Raw genomic sequence first — 17,861 nt, 5'->3', positions numbered from 1 at the left:
GAAAAACCTGGGGAATCGCTCAAGAGACCCTGAGTTCATAATGCTATGCTGTTTGCTGCTAAGGTTGTAGAAAACCCATTGTCTTTAAGCAAGAATATCTTTCAGATATTTATTTTATCATGATCCCTGTATTCCCCACTCTGGCACTGATCAGTTTGAATTGTTTTGGGAAGAAACTTTTGAAATAAGATGCCATTACATAATTTCAATGAAAGAACTCTGGAACACCTGTGCAAACTGTTTTTGCTTTTATTCTGTAAGAAATCTCTAAAACTTAATGACATTTCCTGCAGCTACAGAGATGGTTGAAATGAAATATAAGATGCTTTTTCAACTACATTTCTCACCATCTCTTCTCATTTTTACGAAACTGTTTTCTTGTGACTTGTACATCAACGTCAACGATCTGTGAGACAACCAGAAACTGAAGAGTAAACCCGCCTAAAATCCACCAGAACTTCACACGTTTTCTTCTTCACTTGAGCCTCAAGGGTCACACAGCCAAATAAGCTTTTTCACCTCTAAAAACCGTTGAACAGCCTTCCCACAGCGGCATACAGGGCAAAGGCACAGCTGTCAGCGCTAGAGTGTGAAAGGAAGCCACCGAGTTTTTCCCTCTGCTGGGCAACTTCTGCCTCCCACTCCCAGTACTCGAAGAGCTTCGGCCTGAGCGAAGACTACAATTCCCAGAAAGCGTAGCGGGAGCCGAGTCACGCATGCGCATCCCACATTCTGGGAAAGAGGCAGGGGCGAGGCTTCTGGGAAAGGAAAATGGCAACATGCCGGTTGTGGCCTGGGGTGGGCCGGCTGTTTACTATAGAGACTGTACTGGGGCGAGGAAGACGAGCTTACAGCGCGTCCCTGGCTTTTGCAGAGGTTCTACGGCTGCCAAGCAATCAACGCACGAAGCTCGTGTTCCCGCTGCAAGAACTCCAACGGTTTCTCGTCCCGGGCTCGAACCCAGACCTCCACCTGAAGATCTTCGACCCAACTCTGGAGGACATCGCGAGGGCTGAGAGCATCTTCACGGCATCCGCCCGGAACCGCATCGACTACGTCAGCTCCGCTGTGCGTCTCGACCACGCCCCGGACCTCCGCTGCCCTGAGGTGAGCGGGGGGAGCCCCCGCAGATCCTGGAGATTCGGAAGGAATTTTGCTGTCACTCTTTGTCTTGTCACCAAATAAGAGATTCTCTAGCTTTGTTTAGATGCATATCATTATTATAACTAAGCAAATATAGTTTTAATTACTTTGACAGGGAATATAGAAGACTTTAAAAGGCATTCAGGAGTTCCCATCATGGCTCAATGGTTAACGAATCCCACTAGGAACCTTGAGGTCGTAGGTTCGATCCCTGACCTCGTTCAGTGGGTTAAGGATCTGGCGTTGCCGTGATCTGTGGTGTAGGTCGCAGAGGTGGCTCGCATCCCCCATTGCTTTGGCTCTGGCGTAGGCCAGCGGCTTTAGCTCTGATTAGACTCCTAGCCTGGGAACATACATATGCCGCGAGTGCGGCCCTGGAAAAAGTCAAAAAATAAATAAAAGGCATTCAAAAAATTGCCTGACCATGTCTTTTTTTCTGTTTAATTGAAGTAGAGAAAACATGCTGAGACAGACAAAATGAAAAATGTTAAAGTACAATAGTTTCACAAACGAAGTGATCCTTATCAATAGGTAGTTTTCGCCCAATCTAAATTTCCTATGTACAAAAAATGTTATATATAGATAGTAGTAATCTAAGATTTTTTAAAACAACTTTATTAAAATTCAGTGAGTGTGCATTTTATGAATGTCCTGCAGCTTAATATTTTATTCGCTCTGTTAAAAGAAGGCTCAGACCACCTTTCATATTTGTGCTGTTTAACATCACGCTGAAACTTTCCTGCTAATATATTTAGAACTGCTGTAATAATTTAGGAATATGGTAATCATTTAGTGATTTTTAGATGACATCGTTTTCAATTTAAGCTTCTAAATTACTGGACTTTTTGTGTAATTGGTTTTTTAAGTTGTTTTATTATCTGTATATTATCATTGGATTTAATCTGGGAGAGCATTTGAAATTTATGCAGGAACCAAATGAATTCATTTTGAAGGGACTGACCTCGGTATGCAAAATATATAGCATCGCTGTCTCCTGCATGCTAAATGCAGCCCAAACCTGTTGATAACAAAAATGCCCTTAGAATTTCTTAAACAACCCCCCAGGGGGCGGTACCGTTCTCATTTAAAAGCACTGATTGGAATTGGTAAGTACCCTCTTCAATACTGTATTAAAAATCAGAGCCATGTGCATTAATGGTTAGTATTAAGAATATTTTGTTACTTCTTACACTCTAAAGGACAAAGGAGAAAAGCGTAATTAGAACTAGAAAGGTCAAAAAAAAAAAGGAATAATTACAATGGTGTTTTGGTAAACTCTGAAAGTTTGGATGGAAATGGGGTTCCAAACAAGGGTACACCATAGAACCGGTTTTGTTGAAATGCATCAGGGTTTTAACTTCAAAAAGCTTTGTAAATATGGAATGCTTAGTAAATATTGCAGATATTCTTGAGTAGCATAGTGTAATTAAAAGCACAGGTTCTGGATATAGATATCCTGAGTTCAGATTCCAGCTTCTTCATTTTCTGGGTGTATAATTTTGGGCCAGTTATTTAACCTCTTTCTCCCTCTAGTTTTATCACGGTAAAATGAAGATAATAATATTCTCTACCTCATAGAGATATTTTAAAAATTAGATAAGCAATATATGTTAAGTGCTTAACATAGTGCTTGCCACATTTTATTTGATAGTAGCTGTATGTTAGAATTTGAGGTTTTACTAACCATAAGCCATTTTTTATGGGTTAGCAAGATTTTTGCTGCTAATGCAACATACATATAACGTATATGTATAATATATATAAAATAAACTAATAGTTATCTTCTTTTTTTATATTAGGTGTGTTTTATAGGTAGAAGCAATGTTGGAAAATCGTCTCTAATAAAGGCTTTATTTTCATTTGCTCCAGAGGTTGAGGTTAGAGTCTCCAAAAAACCGGTATGTTAAAATTTAAAATATATCTGAACTATCTCTGAATTGACTAATTTGAATAATAAATGTTGGAGGGTGTACAAGACAACATAATTGCTAAATTCCTAGAAAAATTATTTCTTTCAAATACATACTAATATATGACATTATATCTTTCAAATACATACTAATATATGTATTTTTCTGAAGAAAATGGAATGCGTCTAGATGTGTTTTAATGGTCTTGCCTGTATCTTGAGGAAATCTTTCTTGGTCCAAAAAGTTGTTCTATAGTTATTGTATATTTGCTTCTATGAAAATGATCATCTCGTTCATTGATTTTAGAGGAAACAGCTTTAAAGAGTTATTTTTTCCTCCTATAATCTTTTTTTTATAGTGATTTCTATTTTTTTCCATTATAGCTGATTTACAGTGTTCTGTCAATTTTCTGCTGCATGACAAGGTGACCCAATCACACATACATGTATACATTCTGTTTTCTCACATTATCATGCTCCATCACAAGTGACCAGACATAGTTCCCAGTGCTATACAGCAGGACTCATTGCTTATCCATCCCAAAGGCTATAGTTTGTATCTATTAACTCCAAATTCCCAGTCCCTCCTACTCCCTCCCCTCTTGGCAACCATAAGTCTGTTCTCCATGTCTGTGATTTTCTTTTCTGTGGAAAGGTTCATTTGTGCCCTATATTAGATTCCGGATATAAGTGACATCATATGGTATTTGTCTTTCTCTTTCTGACTTAACTCACTCAGGATGAGAGTCTCTAGTTGCATCCATGTTGCTGCAAATGGCATTATTTCGTTCTTTTTTATGGCTGAGTAGTATTCCGTTGTGTACACACACACAACACACACCACTTCTTAATCCAGTCATCTGTCAGTGGACATTTGGGTTGTTTCCATGTCTTGGCTATTGTGAATAGAACTGCAGTGAACATGCAGGTGCATGTGTCTTTTTCAAGGAAAGTTTTGTCCAGGTATATGTCCAAGAGTGGGATTGCTGGGTCATATGGTAGTTCTATGGATAGTCTTCTAAGGTACCTCCATACTGTTTTCCACAGTGGTTGTACCAATTTACATTCCCACCAAGAGTGCAGGAGGGTTCCCTTTTCTCCACACCCCTTACAGCATTTGTTATTTGTGGACTTATTAATGATGGCCATTCTGACTGGTGTGAGGTAGTACCTCATAATAGTTTTGATTTGCATTTCTCTAATAATCAGATGTTGAGCATTTTTTCATGTGCTTGTTGACCATCTGCATATCTTCTTTGGAGAAATGTCTCTTAAGGTCTTTTGCCCATTTTTCCATTGGGTTTTTGGCTTTTTTGCTGTTGAGTTGTATAAGTTGCTTGTATATCCCAGAGATTAAGCCCTTGTCCATTGCATCACTTGAAACTATTTTCTCACATTCTGTAACTTGTCTTTTTGGTTTCTTTTTGGTTTCCTTTGCTATGCAAAGGCTCGTAAGTTTGATTAGGTCCCATTGGTTTATTTTTGCTTTTATTTCTGATGCTTTGGGAGACTGACCTGAGAAAACATTTGTAAGATTGATGTCAGAGAATGTTTTGTCTATGTTCTCTTCCAGAAGTTTGGTGGTGTCTTGTCTTACATTTAAGTTTTTAAGCCATTTTGAGTTTGTTTTTGTGCGTGGTGTGAGGGTGTCTTCCAGTTTCATTGATTTACATGTGGCTGTCCAGGTTTCCCAGCAATACTTCCTGAAAAGACTGTCTGTTTCCCATTTTATATTCTTGCCTCCTTTGTCAAAGATTAATTAACCAAAGGTATCTGGGTTTATTTCTGGGCTCTCTATTCTGTTCCATTGGTCTGTTTGTCCGTTTTGGTACCAGTACCACACCACTGTCTTGATGACTGTGGCTTTGTAATATTGCCTGATGTCTGGGAGAGTGATGCCTCCTGCTTGGTTTTTGTTCCTCAGAATTGCTTTGGCAATTCTGGGTCTTTTGTGGTTCCATATAAATTTTTGGATTGTTTGTTCTAGTTCTGTGAAAAATGTCATGGGTAATTTGATAAGGATTGCATTGAATCTGTAGATTGCTTTGGGTAGTATGGCCATGTTTACAATATTAATTTTTCCAACCCAGGAGCCTGAAATATCTTTCCATTTCTTTGCATCCTCTTTAATTTCCTTGATTAATGTGTTATAGTTCTCAGCATATAAGTCTTTCGTCTCCTTTGTCAGGTATAATCTTTTATACCTTGTTGACTCATATATATTCACCAATCAAGCACTTCCCAATTTACCCAGGGCTGAATTATGTGCCTATTATCCCAGCCAATCTGCTGTAGTAGCTTTCTTTCATTTCTTTATTTCCTCTACTTCCTTCTCTACAGTGCATACTCTAATATTTAAGATATTGTCTCCTCAACACTCACCCCAGTTCCCCTCACCTTATTATCTGTCCTTAGCAAAACACTCCCACCAACAGTGTTTGCTGCCCCCATTTCCTTGGGTTGGAACCCTTCCCTGAGACTTCACTGGACTTATCTTGTTCCCCACTTATCTTATGATTCCCTGGTAACATCCCTGATGATCGTAGTCATTTGTTAACCCTCCTTTGCTTACTCCCTCCTGCCCTGCCTCACCAATAACCAAGCTAAACTCTGACTTCTGGGTAGAGTTGTTCCCTTTCTGCTCTGAGAGGACAATGAAAGAAATGTATTTTATTTATTTATTTATTTTTTGCTTTTTAGGGCCGCACCCATGGCATACAGAGGTTCCCAGGCTAGGGGCTGAATCAGAGCTACAGCTGCCAGCCTACACCAGAGCCATAACAACGCAGGATCCGAGCTGCATCTGTGAGCTACACTGCAGCTCACAGCAACACCAGATGCTTAACCCACTGAGCGAGGCCAGGGATCAAACCCTCAACCTCATGGTTCCTAGTTGGATTCATTTCCGCTGTGCCACGACAGGAACTTCAAGAAATGTATTCTTGACATCCCTGATCTGTAATTCTAATATTATTTTCCTATAGGTAGACTCATAAGCTGACTGGGAACCTAAACATCATTTTTAAAATCTTTCCTCTGAAAATATTTGTTCTAAGTTCTGAAAAATTGACTTCTAAAAGTATTTGTCTTAATCTTTCCCTTTCTGATTAATAAATGTCCATGGACACAAAACCACAGGAATAAACCACTTTTTATCATCTTTGCGTCAGTTTTATTGCATAAATATTTTGCAGTTGTATATGCTTTAAAAGATGGCTTAATGAAAGCACTAAACTCATCTAATAAAACATGCATGAGTTCCCTTGTGACTCAGAGCATTAAGGAACTGGTGTTGTCACTGCTGTGGCTCACATTGCTGCCACTGGCACAGATTTGATCCCTGACCTGTAAACTTCCCCATGCCTTGGGTGAGGCCAGAAAAAAAAAGAAACAAAAAGAAAATAAAAACAGAAAAGAACCATGCAAAACATCTTGATTTTGGGGAAGCAAAAGTCTAGGCATAATAAACTATCAGGCTTTGCATCTAGGTTTTATGAAAATTTATATGACCAACAGTAACCATTTAATTTAACCTATCTGTGCCATAATTTATTTCTCTTTAAAATGGAGATATATTTTCACAGAGAATGTTAACTAATACAGTCATACTATTTGTTGTTGTTGTTGTTAGGGTTATACCGCGGCAGATGGAAGTTCCCAGGCTAGGAGTCCAGTCAGAGCTGCAGCTGCTGGCCTATGCCACAGCCACAGCAACACTAGATTCGAGCTGCATCTTTGACCTACACCATAGCTTATGGCAATGCTGGATCCTTGATCCACTGAGTGAGGCCGGGGATCAAACCCGTGTCCTGGTCAGATTCAGTACTACTGAGCCACGACAGGAACTCCAACAGTTATGTTATTTAGAATAGAATTTTCACTGAGAGGTTACTAATGAAATAAGAAAAACTCAAAAATATTTTGTCTACATATTTATAATAGGGAATGTAAAGTCATTAAGTCATATAGATTCTCTTTAAAAAATGAATTGGAGGAAGTGGTGTCATCTAAGCTTATCTCCAGTCGCTTCCCTTCTATCTTCTTTTCCTGTATCCTCATCAGTGTAGGTAGGATGATACACAGAATAATTTTATGCTTTTAATAAAATTTTTTTTTGTCTTTTGTTGTTGTTGTTGTTGTTGTTGTTGCTATTTCTTGGGCCACTCCCGCGGCATATGGAGGTTCCCAGGTTAGGGGTCGAATCTGAGCTGTAGCCACCGGCCTACGCCAGAGCCACAGCAACGTGGGATCCGAGCCGCGTCTGCAACCTACACCACAGCTCACGGCAACGCCGGATCGTTAATCCAAAGAGCAAGGGCAGGGACCGAACCCGCAACCTCATGGTTCCTAGTCGGATTCGTTAACCACTGCGCCACGACGGGAACTCCTGCTTTTAATAAAATTTTAATTTAATTTTTAAATTATTGATTAAATAGAAAATATTTTGAGTCATGAAGTATATAAAACACATCTCTTAAGAAAGCTTTTCTTTTTCCATTTACTTTATCAGGGGCACACCAAGAAGATGAATTTTTTCAAAGTTGGAAGATATTTTACACTGGTGGATATGCCAGGTTATGGCTATAGAGCACCTGAAGATTTTGTCGACATGGTAGAAGACTATCTAAAAGAACGGAGGAAGTAAGAAAAGCTTTTCCTTATAGTTATATTTAACCCCCAAACATATTTTCATGAAGAGGACATTCAACATATGAACACTTCAGTTTTATCAAATAAATTTTATTTTCAACTTTATTTTCATAATGTTCTGCAGTACAGTATTTGAGAGCAAAATATATGCTGCTTGCTTAGTTTTCTCCTATAAATTAGCTTAAACTTAAATTCAAGTGTTTCCCTAAATTGAGACTATAACGGTACCTCATCACAGTTTATTATTTTTTTTATATATATATTTTTAGGGCCGCACCCAAGGCATATGGAGGTTCCCAGGCTAGGGTTCCAATTGGAGCTGTAGCCACCGGCCTACACCACAGCCACAGCAATGCCAGATCCGAGCTATGTCTGTGACCTACACCTCAGCTCACGGCAACGGATCCTTAACCCACTGAGCAAGGCCAGGGATCTAACCCACATCCTCATGGATGCCAGTCAGGTTCGCTGACTGCTGAGCCATGACGGGAACTCCTGTTAATTTTTTTATACTAAATTCTTAGCTGGCTATTTTTGAAAATGAAAATTGTTGGTTAATATGGTATTTACCAGATTTATTTATTTATTTATTTATTTATTTATTTATTTATTTTGTCTTTTTGCCATTTCTTGGGCCGCTCCCGGGGCATATGGGAGGTTCCCAGGCTAGGGGTTGAATCGGAGCTGTAGCCACCGGCCTACGCCAGAGCCACAGCAACGTGGGATCGAGCCGAATCTGCGACCTACACCACAGCTCACGGCAACGCCAGATCGTTAACCCACTGAGCAAGGGCAGGGACCGAACCCGCAACCTCATGGTTCCTAGTCGGATTCGTTAACCACTGCGCCACGACGGGAACTCCCGTATTTACCAGATTTAAATAAACTTCATTAAATTCTGATCATTCTTGAAGTTCCCACTGTAGCTCAGTGGAAACAAATCTGACTAGTAATCATGAGGTTGTGGATTCAACCCCTGGCCTCATTCAGTGGGCCAGGGATCTAGCATTGCCATGAGCTGTGGTGTAGGTTGCAAATGCAGCTCAGAACCTGAATTGCTATGGCTGTGGCATAGGCCATCAGCTGTAGCTCCGATTCAACCCCTAGCCTGTGAACCTCCATATGATGCAGGTGTGGTCCTAAAAAGCCAAATAAATAAATAAATAAATAAATAAATTCTGATCATTCTTAAAATACTTCTGACATTACAGTCTCTGTAAATGTGACCTTTTTTGCCTCCATAGGTAGTCAAGTAGCAGTTCTGTGTTTGAAGCATTGCACAATATATAGAACAATTAATGTTAAACTTTTAAAGTGTAAAAGTGTTTACTAGTATTTGCTTGTTGTAGCTTTACATAGAAACTAATACAAAATATTTACACAGGAAAATACAAAACAAATGTGTCTGGTTTCCATTAGCTGTTAGTCTTAAAGTAACATTTGAAAACTTAGGCGTTTTTATGGTAACTTACAGTTAATTTGGTTCCTTTTTCTTTCTCCCACTAGAGTTCAGGCTCTTAAAGGAGGAGGCTTATTCATCTTTGCATCCAGTTCTAGGCAGAATGTCTTATGTTCAATACATGTTATTGAAATAAGTTTATATTCAGCGATTTAGTTATTGAACATACACAGTATTGAGACCTATTAGACTGTAAGATGGACTTCCTAGTAAATTAAGAATTCCTTTTGTACAAAAAATCTTTAATTTTGAATTGATAATTATTCAAAGGAAGTTTCTTAGTGTAGTGAGGGTTGGGGGGAGAAATGAGAGTGTATTTTATATTCTGTTAATCTTCATTTCTGCTTTCTTGTAGTTTGATGAGAACGTTTTTGTTAGTGGATAGTGTTGTTGGAATTCAAAAAACAGACAATATTGCCATAGAGATGTGTGAAGAATTTGCATTACCTTATGTGGTAAGTATTTCTTTTGAATCATGGTCGCAATTAGAAATACCAGTTCCCTGTGTGTGCATGTGTATGCGTGCTCGCATGCATCTTTTTAATGAATGAGTAGGTCTTGACTCCTCAAGAGATAAAGGAACACCAGAGTTCCCTATGTGGCTCAGCAGTAACGAACCCGACTAGTATCCATGAGGATGCATCTTGGATCCCTGGCCCCACTCAATGGGTTAAGGATCTGGTGTAGCTTCTGTGTAGGTCACAGATGGAGCTCGGATCTCACATGGCTGTGGCTGTGGTGTACACCGCTGGCAGCAGCAGCTCCAATTTGACCCCTAGCCTGTGAACTTGCATATGCCAAGAGTGCAACCCTAAAAAGGGAAAAAAAAAAAGAAAGATAATGTATTACCTTTTGAATAATCCTTTTAGTTATCATCCATTAAAGTTAAAACAGGCTCTGTGGTACTTTTATTCTCTTTTCCTTTTACTAGGCTTAAGTTTTCAAAATTATAGTTAGAGTTTTTCTAGACTGTTCATTTAGTTTAGAAAACTAAGTGCTTTCTTTGTTTTGGGGTGTTTTTTTGTTTTGTTTTGTTTTTTGCTTTTTAGGGCCACACCTGCACTATATGGAGGTTCCTAGGCTCGAGCTCGAATTGGAGCTACAACTGCCAGCTTGTACCACAGCCACAGCAACACAGGATCTGAGACACGTCTACGACCTACACCACAGCTCACAACAACACCAGATCCTTAACCCATTGCGTGAGGCCAGGGATCAAACCTGCAACCTCATGGTTCCTAGTTGGATTTGTTTCCCCTGAGCTGGGACGGGAACTCCTGGGATTTTTTTTTAATTATAGTTGATTTACAATGTTCTGTCAATTTCTGCTGTACATCAAAGTGACCAAGTGATACATACATATATATGTGTATACATACATACACACACACACACATTCTTTTTCTCACAATACCCTCCATCATGTTCCATCACAAGTGACTAGATTTAGTTCCCTGTGCTATACAGCAGGATCTCATTATATTTGGAATTTTTTAATAGCATTAGAAATGTTTGCTAAAACATGTTAATAGCTCTTTAACAGCAGCTTGACAGATAGTACTTATCAGAATGTAAATAAAACTGCAAAAGGAAATTTTCCCAAACTGATTTGGAATTTAAGGACATCTCAAGAATGTAGCATGTTCCAACACACATAATAAATAGGATGTTTATATTCTTAAAGAAATAAAGTTTCTTATGAGAATATCTTTCAATTGATTTTATAATCGCCCTAGAATAAAAAACAAATTAGTAGGTTGGTATCCACATTTATTTTGCTTTGTCAGTTTTCCAGATAAAATGGTAGTCTTAAAGTTCCTCTGTAAGGCAAAGAACCCACTGACCATAATTTGGTTTCAAAAGAAAACCACTAAAATGTAACAGTGGAGTTTAATGCAAATCTAACCATGTTACCAATCAGAAATTTTTTTGTTATCTTGAGGTTATGGACTTCTGGGGATTTGCAAAAGCCCTGTGAAACATTAGAGATAACTTATGGTCACAAGGAGCCAAAGAATTGTTAAACATAGTCTACATGTTAAAAAAAATACCAAAATATTGCTGAACTGGTTTTATTAAGTATTCCTAATTTGGTATCATAGATAATGCTTTGTGAAATCATGTATTTTCCTCAGTTTTAACTTAAAGGAAATACTACTTTTTGTCTTTGGCAAAGAGGTTGTTATAGAGGATTTTTGTTTCCTTTTTTTTTTTTATTTTTTATTTTTTTGGCCTTGCCTATAGCATGCAGAAGTTCCCAGGCCAAGGTTCAAAATCACCCCTCACCCCAAAAAAATGGAGTTCCCATCATGGCTTAGCGAACACGAATCTGACTTGCATCCATGAGGATGCAAGTTCAATTTCTGGCCTCAGTGGGTTAAGGATCCAGCATTGCTGTGAGCTGTGGTGTAGGTCAAAGACACAGCTCAGATCTGGTGTTGCTGTTGCTGTGGCTGTGGCCAGCAGCTACAGCTCCCAATTCTACACCTACCTTGGGAACCTCCATGTGCCACAAGTGTGGACCTAAAAAAGACAGGAAAAAAAAAAAGGACACAGCAGTGACAACACCAGATCCTTAACCCACTGAGCCACCAGAGAACTCCATGTCTCCTTTTAAATATCAGCATATTTGCCTTTATGAAGAAAGACTTCCACTTTCTGCTTCTCACTCCTTTTGCCATTAATGTTTTTATATTGAGGTATAGTTGATTGAAATTTAATTGTATAGAAATTTCCTAGGAAAACCTGTGATAGATACATCAAGGTTTTACTTTTCAATTGATTTTATAATCACCCATGCCTTGACCATCCTCTAATATGTTATTGTCTTTGAGTAAGTTATTCAAAGTGGTTATTTACTTTAAAAATTCTAGCTTACTTGGAATATAAATATATGTAACTTATAATATAACTATAGTGTATATAGGTAGTGGATACAGCCTACAAATAGCCTGATTTCTAATTTCTCCAGAACCATTTTGTAGGTCAAAAAGAGTTGGCAGTTTTATATGGATCAACTTAATGTACTCATATATAGCGATCATATGAAACATTTGGCCTATGGCAATTGGCTCCAAGTTCCTTTTCATTGGTCTTGAATCCAAGATATTATGGCCCTGTGTAGTTAAAGCTCCGGAAACAGCAAACACATAGTATGTGCTTTATATTTGCATGTATTAACTCTTTTAATTGTTGTACTAAGTCCTTAAGAAGTATTGCTTTTATTTTATGGATGAGGAAACGAGTACAGAGAGATTAAGAAACTTGCATGAGGAGTTCCCATTGTGGCTCAGCAGGTTAAGAACCCGACATAGTGTCCATGAGGATGCGGGTTTGATCCCTGGCCTTGCTCAGTGGGTTAAAGGGATCCCATGTTGCTGCAAGCTTTGGTGTAGGTTACAGATGCAGCTCGAATCAGACGTTGCTGTGCCTAAGATGTAGGCTGGCATCTGCAGCCCTGATTTGACCCCTAGCCCAGGAACTTCCATATGCCAAAAGTGGGGCCCCAAGAAGAAAAAAAAAAAGAAAGGGAGAGAGAAACTTGCGTGAGTCACCTAGTGTTATTGAATATTTGTAACTAAAATGTATAAAACTGTATATTAAGAAATAACAGTTGACCTTTGAACAATGTGGGGGTTGGGGCACCAACCCTCCTTGCAGTCACAAATCCAAGTATAACTTAGAGTCAGTCTTCACTGTTTGGGGTTCCTCCATGTTGGCGGTTCCTCCATACTGGCAGTTTCACATCCACAGGTTTAATCAACCACAGATGATGTAATATTGTAGTATTTACTATTTAAAAAATCCACATAAAGGTGGACCTTTGCAGTTCAAACCATGTTGTTCAAGGGTCAATTATACTTTATTTTTAATCCTTAAATACTTGATTCTTACAGATGGTATTAACAAAAATTGATAAATCTTCCAAGGGACGTCTTTTAAAACAAGTGCTTCAGATCCAGAAATTTGTTGACACTGAAACACAAGGGTGTTTTCCTCAGTTGTTTCCTGTAAGGTAAGAGTTGAATTGCCTTTATAACTTTATATGCTAAGAGCCCTTAGTGTTAAACCGGTGTTTGTGAAATTGAGGTATCATTTAAAATTAGAGGAATTTGGAAGACTGTGCACTTAGTCACGATTTATTGGTATATCCCATCCACATTTTTATTTTTTTTTCCCTCTATTCTTTCTTCCTTCTGCAGATTCTTGCTGAATCTTCCCTGCAGTATCTTCATTATCTTTCTGTTTCAGCCTTGTTCAACCCTAGAACACAGTAGGAATGAAATCTTTTTACTTTTAAAATCAGCTAAACAACAGCCACAATAAAGATACTACCATCCTTTCAATCCAAAGAAGAATAATTCATCTTTATGGTGGAAAGCTCATTCAGGCTGTGAGGGATAAGAATTTTCCTTTTAAAGGACCATAGGTAAAGAGGAAAGGCTTCACATAAGTTAGAACTAAGCTTTGGTAGCAGACAGAATGGTTATTTCCTGAGCCAGCAAGTTTTGAGGTATTAGATGTGGTTTAGCAATGGAATATGTGTTTGTACTTTCAGGGTATACTTTGGGTACAGTAGGTAACCTATACCATAGCAGAAATACAGTGCCACTTCCTTGTGATTTTCTTACTCTTCGTTGTGGAAGGCACTATGGTAGTTTCTATTAGAAAATAATGAAAACAAGTAACTCTTAGTTGTATATGAAACTGTCCTCTAAGGAGTCATTCTAGGCCCTACTAATCCGAATCACAGTTAAATTATTTATAATTAATGAGCATGCCTGTCAAAATCAGTCGTTAATCATTCCTATGAAATGCTTTTCTCCCTTGACTTATGTTCAAGTATTCATTCTTTTCATTGTCTGTGTCCCATACATATATTGGAAACTCCTAGGAGCAGGAATGAAATCCTAATTCTTCTTAGAGCCCTGAGCATTGTCATAGAAAAATAACTTTTTTTTTTCAAATGTTTAATAAGAAGGAAGTGAGACTTCAGCTAAAAAGGCAAAATAAAGATAGGGCAAATTCTGCCTAACAGCAGAATTTATTGGGAAAAAAAATGTTTTAGTTGACTATAAGCTAAGTTTAATAGTAGAGTGGGGCTGGAGAAAAACTGACAAGGTTTTATTGAGCACATTAATAGAATTATAGTGTTAGCAAAACAAGAGAATAATCAAACAGTAGTCCCACACTGCTATAAGCTGTGTGCTACCAAACCAGTCAAGCTAGATTATGGTTTGACATTTAAAAACAACTAGAGGAGTTTCCATTGTGGCTCAGTGGAAATGAATCTGACTAGTATCCATGAGGACACAGGTTTAATCCCTGGCCTCACTCAGTGGGTTAAGGATCCGGTGTTGCTGTGAGCTATGGTGTATGTGGCAGACGTGGCTCAGATCTGGTGTTGCTGTGGCTATGACCATGGCCAGCAACTGCAGCTCCAGTTCAACTCCTAGCCTAGGAACCTCCATATGCCGCGAGTGTGGCCCTAAAAAAAAGACACACACACACACAAAAGAGAGAAAGAACAGCCAGAGCTATCTGAAAACAGACTTGGGAGAGGTTATATCACTTCATTATTCAAAACACTTAATTGAGCCACAAGGCAAACATCCCTGTTTCACAGGTATGATTACAAGTAGGAGAAATGAAAGATATTTGCTGAAATAGAAAGAGTATGGACTTCAAGGTCAGACAGCTATGGTTTTGCATGGTTTCTCTACTTCTTGTTAATAGATTTTAAAGCAACTTATTTCATTTTCTGAGTAAAAATGTGATAGGTTAGAAGGATTAAATAAAATATATTGTGACTGATGTACACACATTAGCCACAAAATAAATTTTAGTTTCTTTCTTTCCCAGAGGTCAGTCAGGCAATGAATGGCAGGGTCAGGCCAACAGTCAAAGCTATCAGATTCTCAGTACTTTTTAGAGGCATTCCCTTCTTTAGATATGCCAGCCTTTTCTGCTGCATGACCTTGGAATCACTATGCCACCATACTCCCTAAGTGACTAAGGCACTGCACAAGCCACACAGCATTCAAAGTCTTAAGAACTGAGACATAGCAGGCTGCTGGCTTTCAGGAACTTAACGTTCACCATACTACAGTGACCACATACAGGAAGTTGTCAGATGGTACTCTGTAGCTCTCAAAACCTAGTTCAGAAAGCAGAGCTATTTATACACCTTGCTTTTTATTTGCTTGACCAAGTCCCAGTGCATCCCTCCAAAAGAGTTTGTCCTCCTCACAGAATAATTATTACAAAATAAGTCAGGTTTTAGTCTCTCCTCTTCCTATATGGTGTTGGTAGGAGAAAAGTAGAAGCGTGGGTAGATACGTAGTCCAGCAGGGTTTGGCCTTTAAACATGCTGGCAAAAGTTAAGTGCTAACCTTCATGTCTGAACTCTTCCCTAGTTGAGTAGAGAAGTAAAATTGATGCTAGGATCAGTCTGTTTTTATAAATGGTATGGAAGAGATGTATAAGTAGATACTATATAATTGTTTCTCTAGTTTTCTATGTAGTAACATTTTAAGCAAATGAGAACTAACTCTGAGGACAAAGAAAATCATCAGTTGACAGAAATGTCTCAGATGTGTTCATGGTGCCATAGTTAGTGTGTGGACTTTCAAAACTTGTATCTCTCCTTTAAACCATATGTGGGTAACTTCAGTTATAACTGGGAATCATTATGGGCTGCTCTCAAATAGGCAGCTTTGGTCAAAAAGTCAAAGATGCTGTACTTTTATCAAGGGTATTTAGGACTACAGCAGAAAATATCTTACATGTTTCATATGTAGGTATGCACTGTACCTGTACCCATAAAAGTCATAGTGTCTCCATAAAAGTCTATGTATCCCCGGAAACCATGTGTTCATTTCCATGCCAAAAAAATGAATGAATGGATATGGGTGGATACAGTGTGACAGATCAATAATAGATACAATAATGGCGATGATCATTTTAAAAATCATGAAAAAAGGTCTAAGTCATCAAGATGATTGGATCTTTGTCACAAAAAGAACAAATTAGAGAGATCAGAATTTTAGTTTGGGAAATAAAAAGCAAAATAGAAGACATTCCAGTGGCATTTTTCACAGAAATAGGACAATCCTAAAATCTGTGTGGAACCACATAAGACCCTGAATAGCCAAAGCAGTCTTGAGAAAGAACAAAGCTGGAGGCATCACACTTCCTGATTTCCAACTATGTTACAAAGTTATAATAGAGAAAACAGTATGGTGTTGGCATAAAAGAAAAAACCTACAGAGGTCAGTGGAACAGAATAGAGAGCCCAGAAATAAACACATGGCTATATGAGCAATTAATTTACAGAGGATCCAAGAATATACAATGGGGAAAGGACAGTCTCTTCAATAAATGGTGCTGGGAAAATTGGACAGCCACAAGCAAAAGAATTTAATGAGGCTACTGTCTTATATCATATACAACATTTAACTCAAAATGAAATAAAACTTGAATCTAAGACATGAAATCATAAAATTCCTAGAAGGAAATTGGTGAAGTCACTTGACATCAGTCTTGGTGAAGTCCAAAAGCAAAGAAAGATAAGTATCCCTCAATGGATGAGTGGATAAAGATGTATTATTATACAATAGATCCTTGAACAACTTGAGGGGGCTCTGACCCTTGGCCCAGTCGAAAATCCAATTATAACTTATAGTTGGCCTGACATACCAGTATAATCCTGTAGTATTTACCATTGAAAAGATGCCATCCACCCATTTCAAACCTATGTTTTTGAAGGGTCACTGTGTATACACAAATGGAATACTACTAAGCCATTAAAATGAAGGAAATCTTGCCATTTGCGACATTAATGGACCTTGAGAACATTATGCTAGGTGACGTAAGTCTGAGAAAGACAGATATTGTGTGATCTCATTTATATGTGGAATTTAAAAAACAACAACAAAACAAATAGATAAAGAGAAGAGATTGGTGATTGCCAGAGGTAGAGCTTTGGGGTGAGAGAAATGGGTTAAGGAGGTCAAAAGGTACAAACTTCCAGTTATAAAGTAAGTCATAGGGACTCACTGGACAACATGGTGACTATAGTTAGTAATACTATATTATATATTTGAAAGCTGCTAAGAGAGTAGAGTTTAAAAGTCTTCATCACAAGAAAAAAAAGTTTTTAACTACATGTGGTGGCAAATGTAACCAGACTTATTGTGGTGATCATTTCACGATATATACAAGTATCGATCATATTGTGCTACTAAAACAAATATAATGTTATATGTCAGTTATATACCACAATAAAAAAATTTTTATCTGGAAGATAAAAAGTAAATAGATATGGTGAAATTTTTAGAATCATGAAGGAAATAGATGAGATAATGTGGATCACCAGATATAGAATACTGTAAGAGGCTGAGGGAAAGAGAGGAAAGGTAGAACAAACTAAGACATTCTCTTTCACACATGGAACTCACAACAATTTGCGAACAGATTTTAAGTTAGATGAATTCAGACCTGTTCCCACCTCTGAAGTAAGGAAGAAAATGATTTTTCTTTTCTTTTCACAGTGCTGTTACCTTTTCTGGAATCCATCTATTGAGATGCTTTATAGCAGATATAACAGGAAATCTTAAGACTAGTGGCTTCCAGTTTAGCTGAAGATTCAAAATTCTCTATTTCAACTGAAGTTAAATATCTAGAATTTCAACATTGTTT

At 38.1% G+C, this 17,861-nt stretch overlaps 1 protein-coding gene across 4 annotated transcripts in view; it reads left to right on the top strand.

The window, feature by feature from the left end:
- Positions 1 to 712: 712 nt before the first annotated feature.
- The window catches only part of GTPBP8 (GTP binding protein 8 (putative)), a 91,861-nt gene continuing 74,712 nt past the window's right edge, over positions 713 to 17,861 (top strand). The window contains exons 1-6 of one of the 4 annotated variants that reach the window (XM_047792466.1): positions 713 to 1,107; positions 2,943 to 3,041; positions 7,563 to 7,693; positions 9,517 to 9,616; positions 13,058 to 13,176; positions 13,364 to 14,466. In XM_047792466.1, coding sequence (XP_047648422.1) covers positions 772 to 1,107; positions 2,943 to 3,041; positions 7,563 to 7,693; positions 9,517 to 9,616; positions 13,058 to 13,176; positions 13,364 to 13,487 — 909 coding nt within the window. In that variant the 5' untranslated portion in view covers positions 713 to 771 and the 3' untranslated portion in view covers positions 13,488 to 14,466. Of the gene's footprint in view, positions 1,108 to 2,942; positions 3,042 to 7,562; positions 7,694 to 9,516; positions 9,617 to 13,057; positions 13,177 to 13,363; positions 14,467 to 17,713; positions 17,815 to 17,861 lie in introns of those variants that run through there. The other 3 variants (XM_047792474.1, XM_047792483.1, XM_047792492.1) reach the window with 3 other exon arrangements.

The sequence above is a fragment of the Phacochoerus africanus genome, chromosome 1, assembly GCF_016906955.1.
Source record: "Phacochoerus africanus isolate WHEZ1 chromosome 1, ROS_Pafr_v1, whole genome shotgun sequence".
Taxonomy (NCBI): domain Eukaryota; kingdom Metazoa; phylum Chordata; class Mammalia; order Artiodactyla; family Suidae; genus Phacochoerus; species Phacochoerus africanus.
Note: the sequence above shows the minus strand (reverse complement) of the source record. Positions and strands in the feature narration are given on the sequence as shown.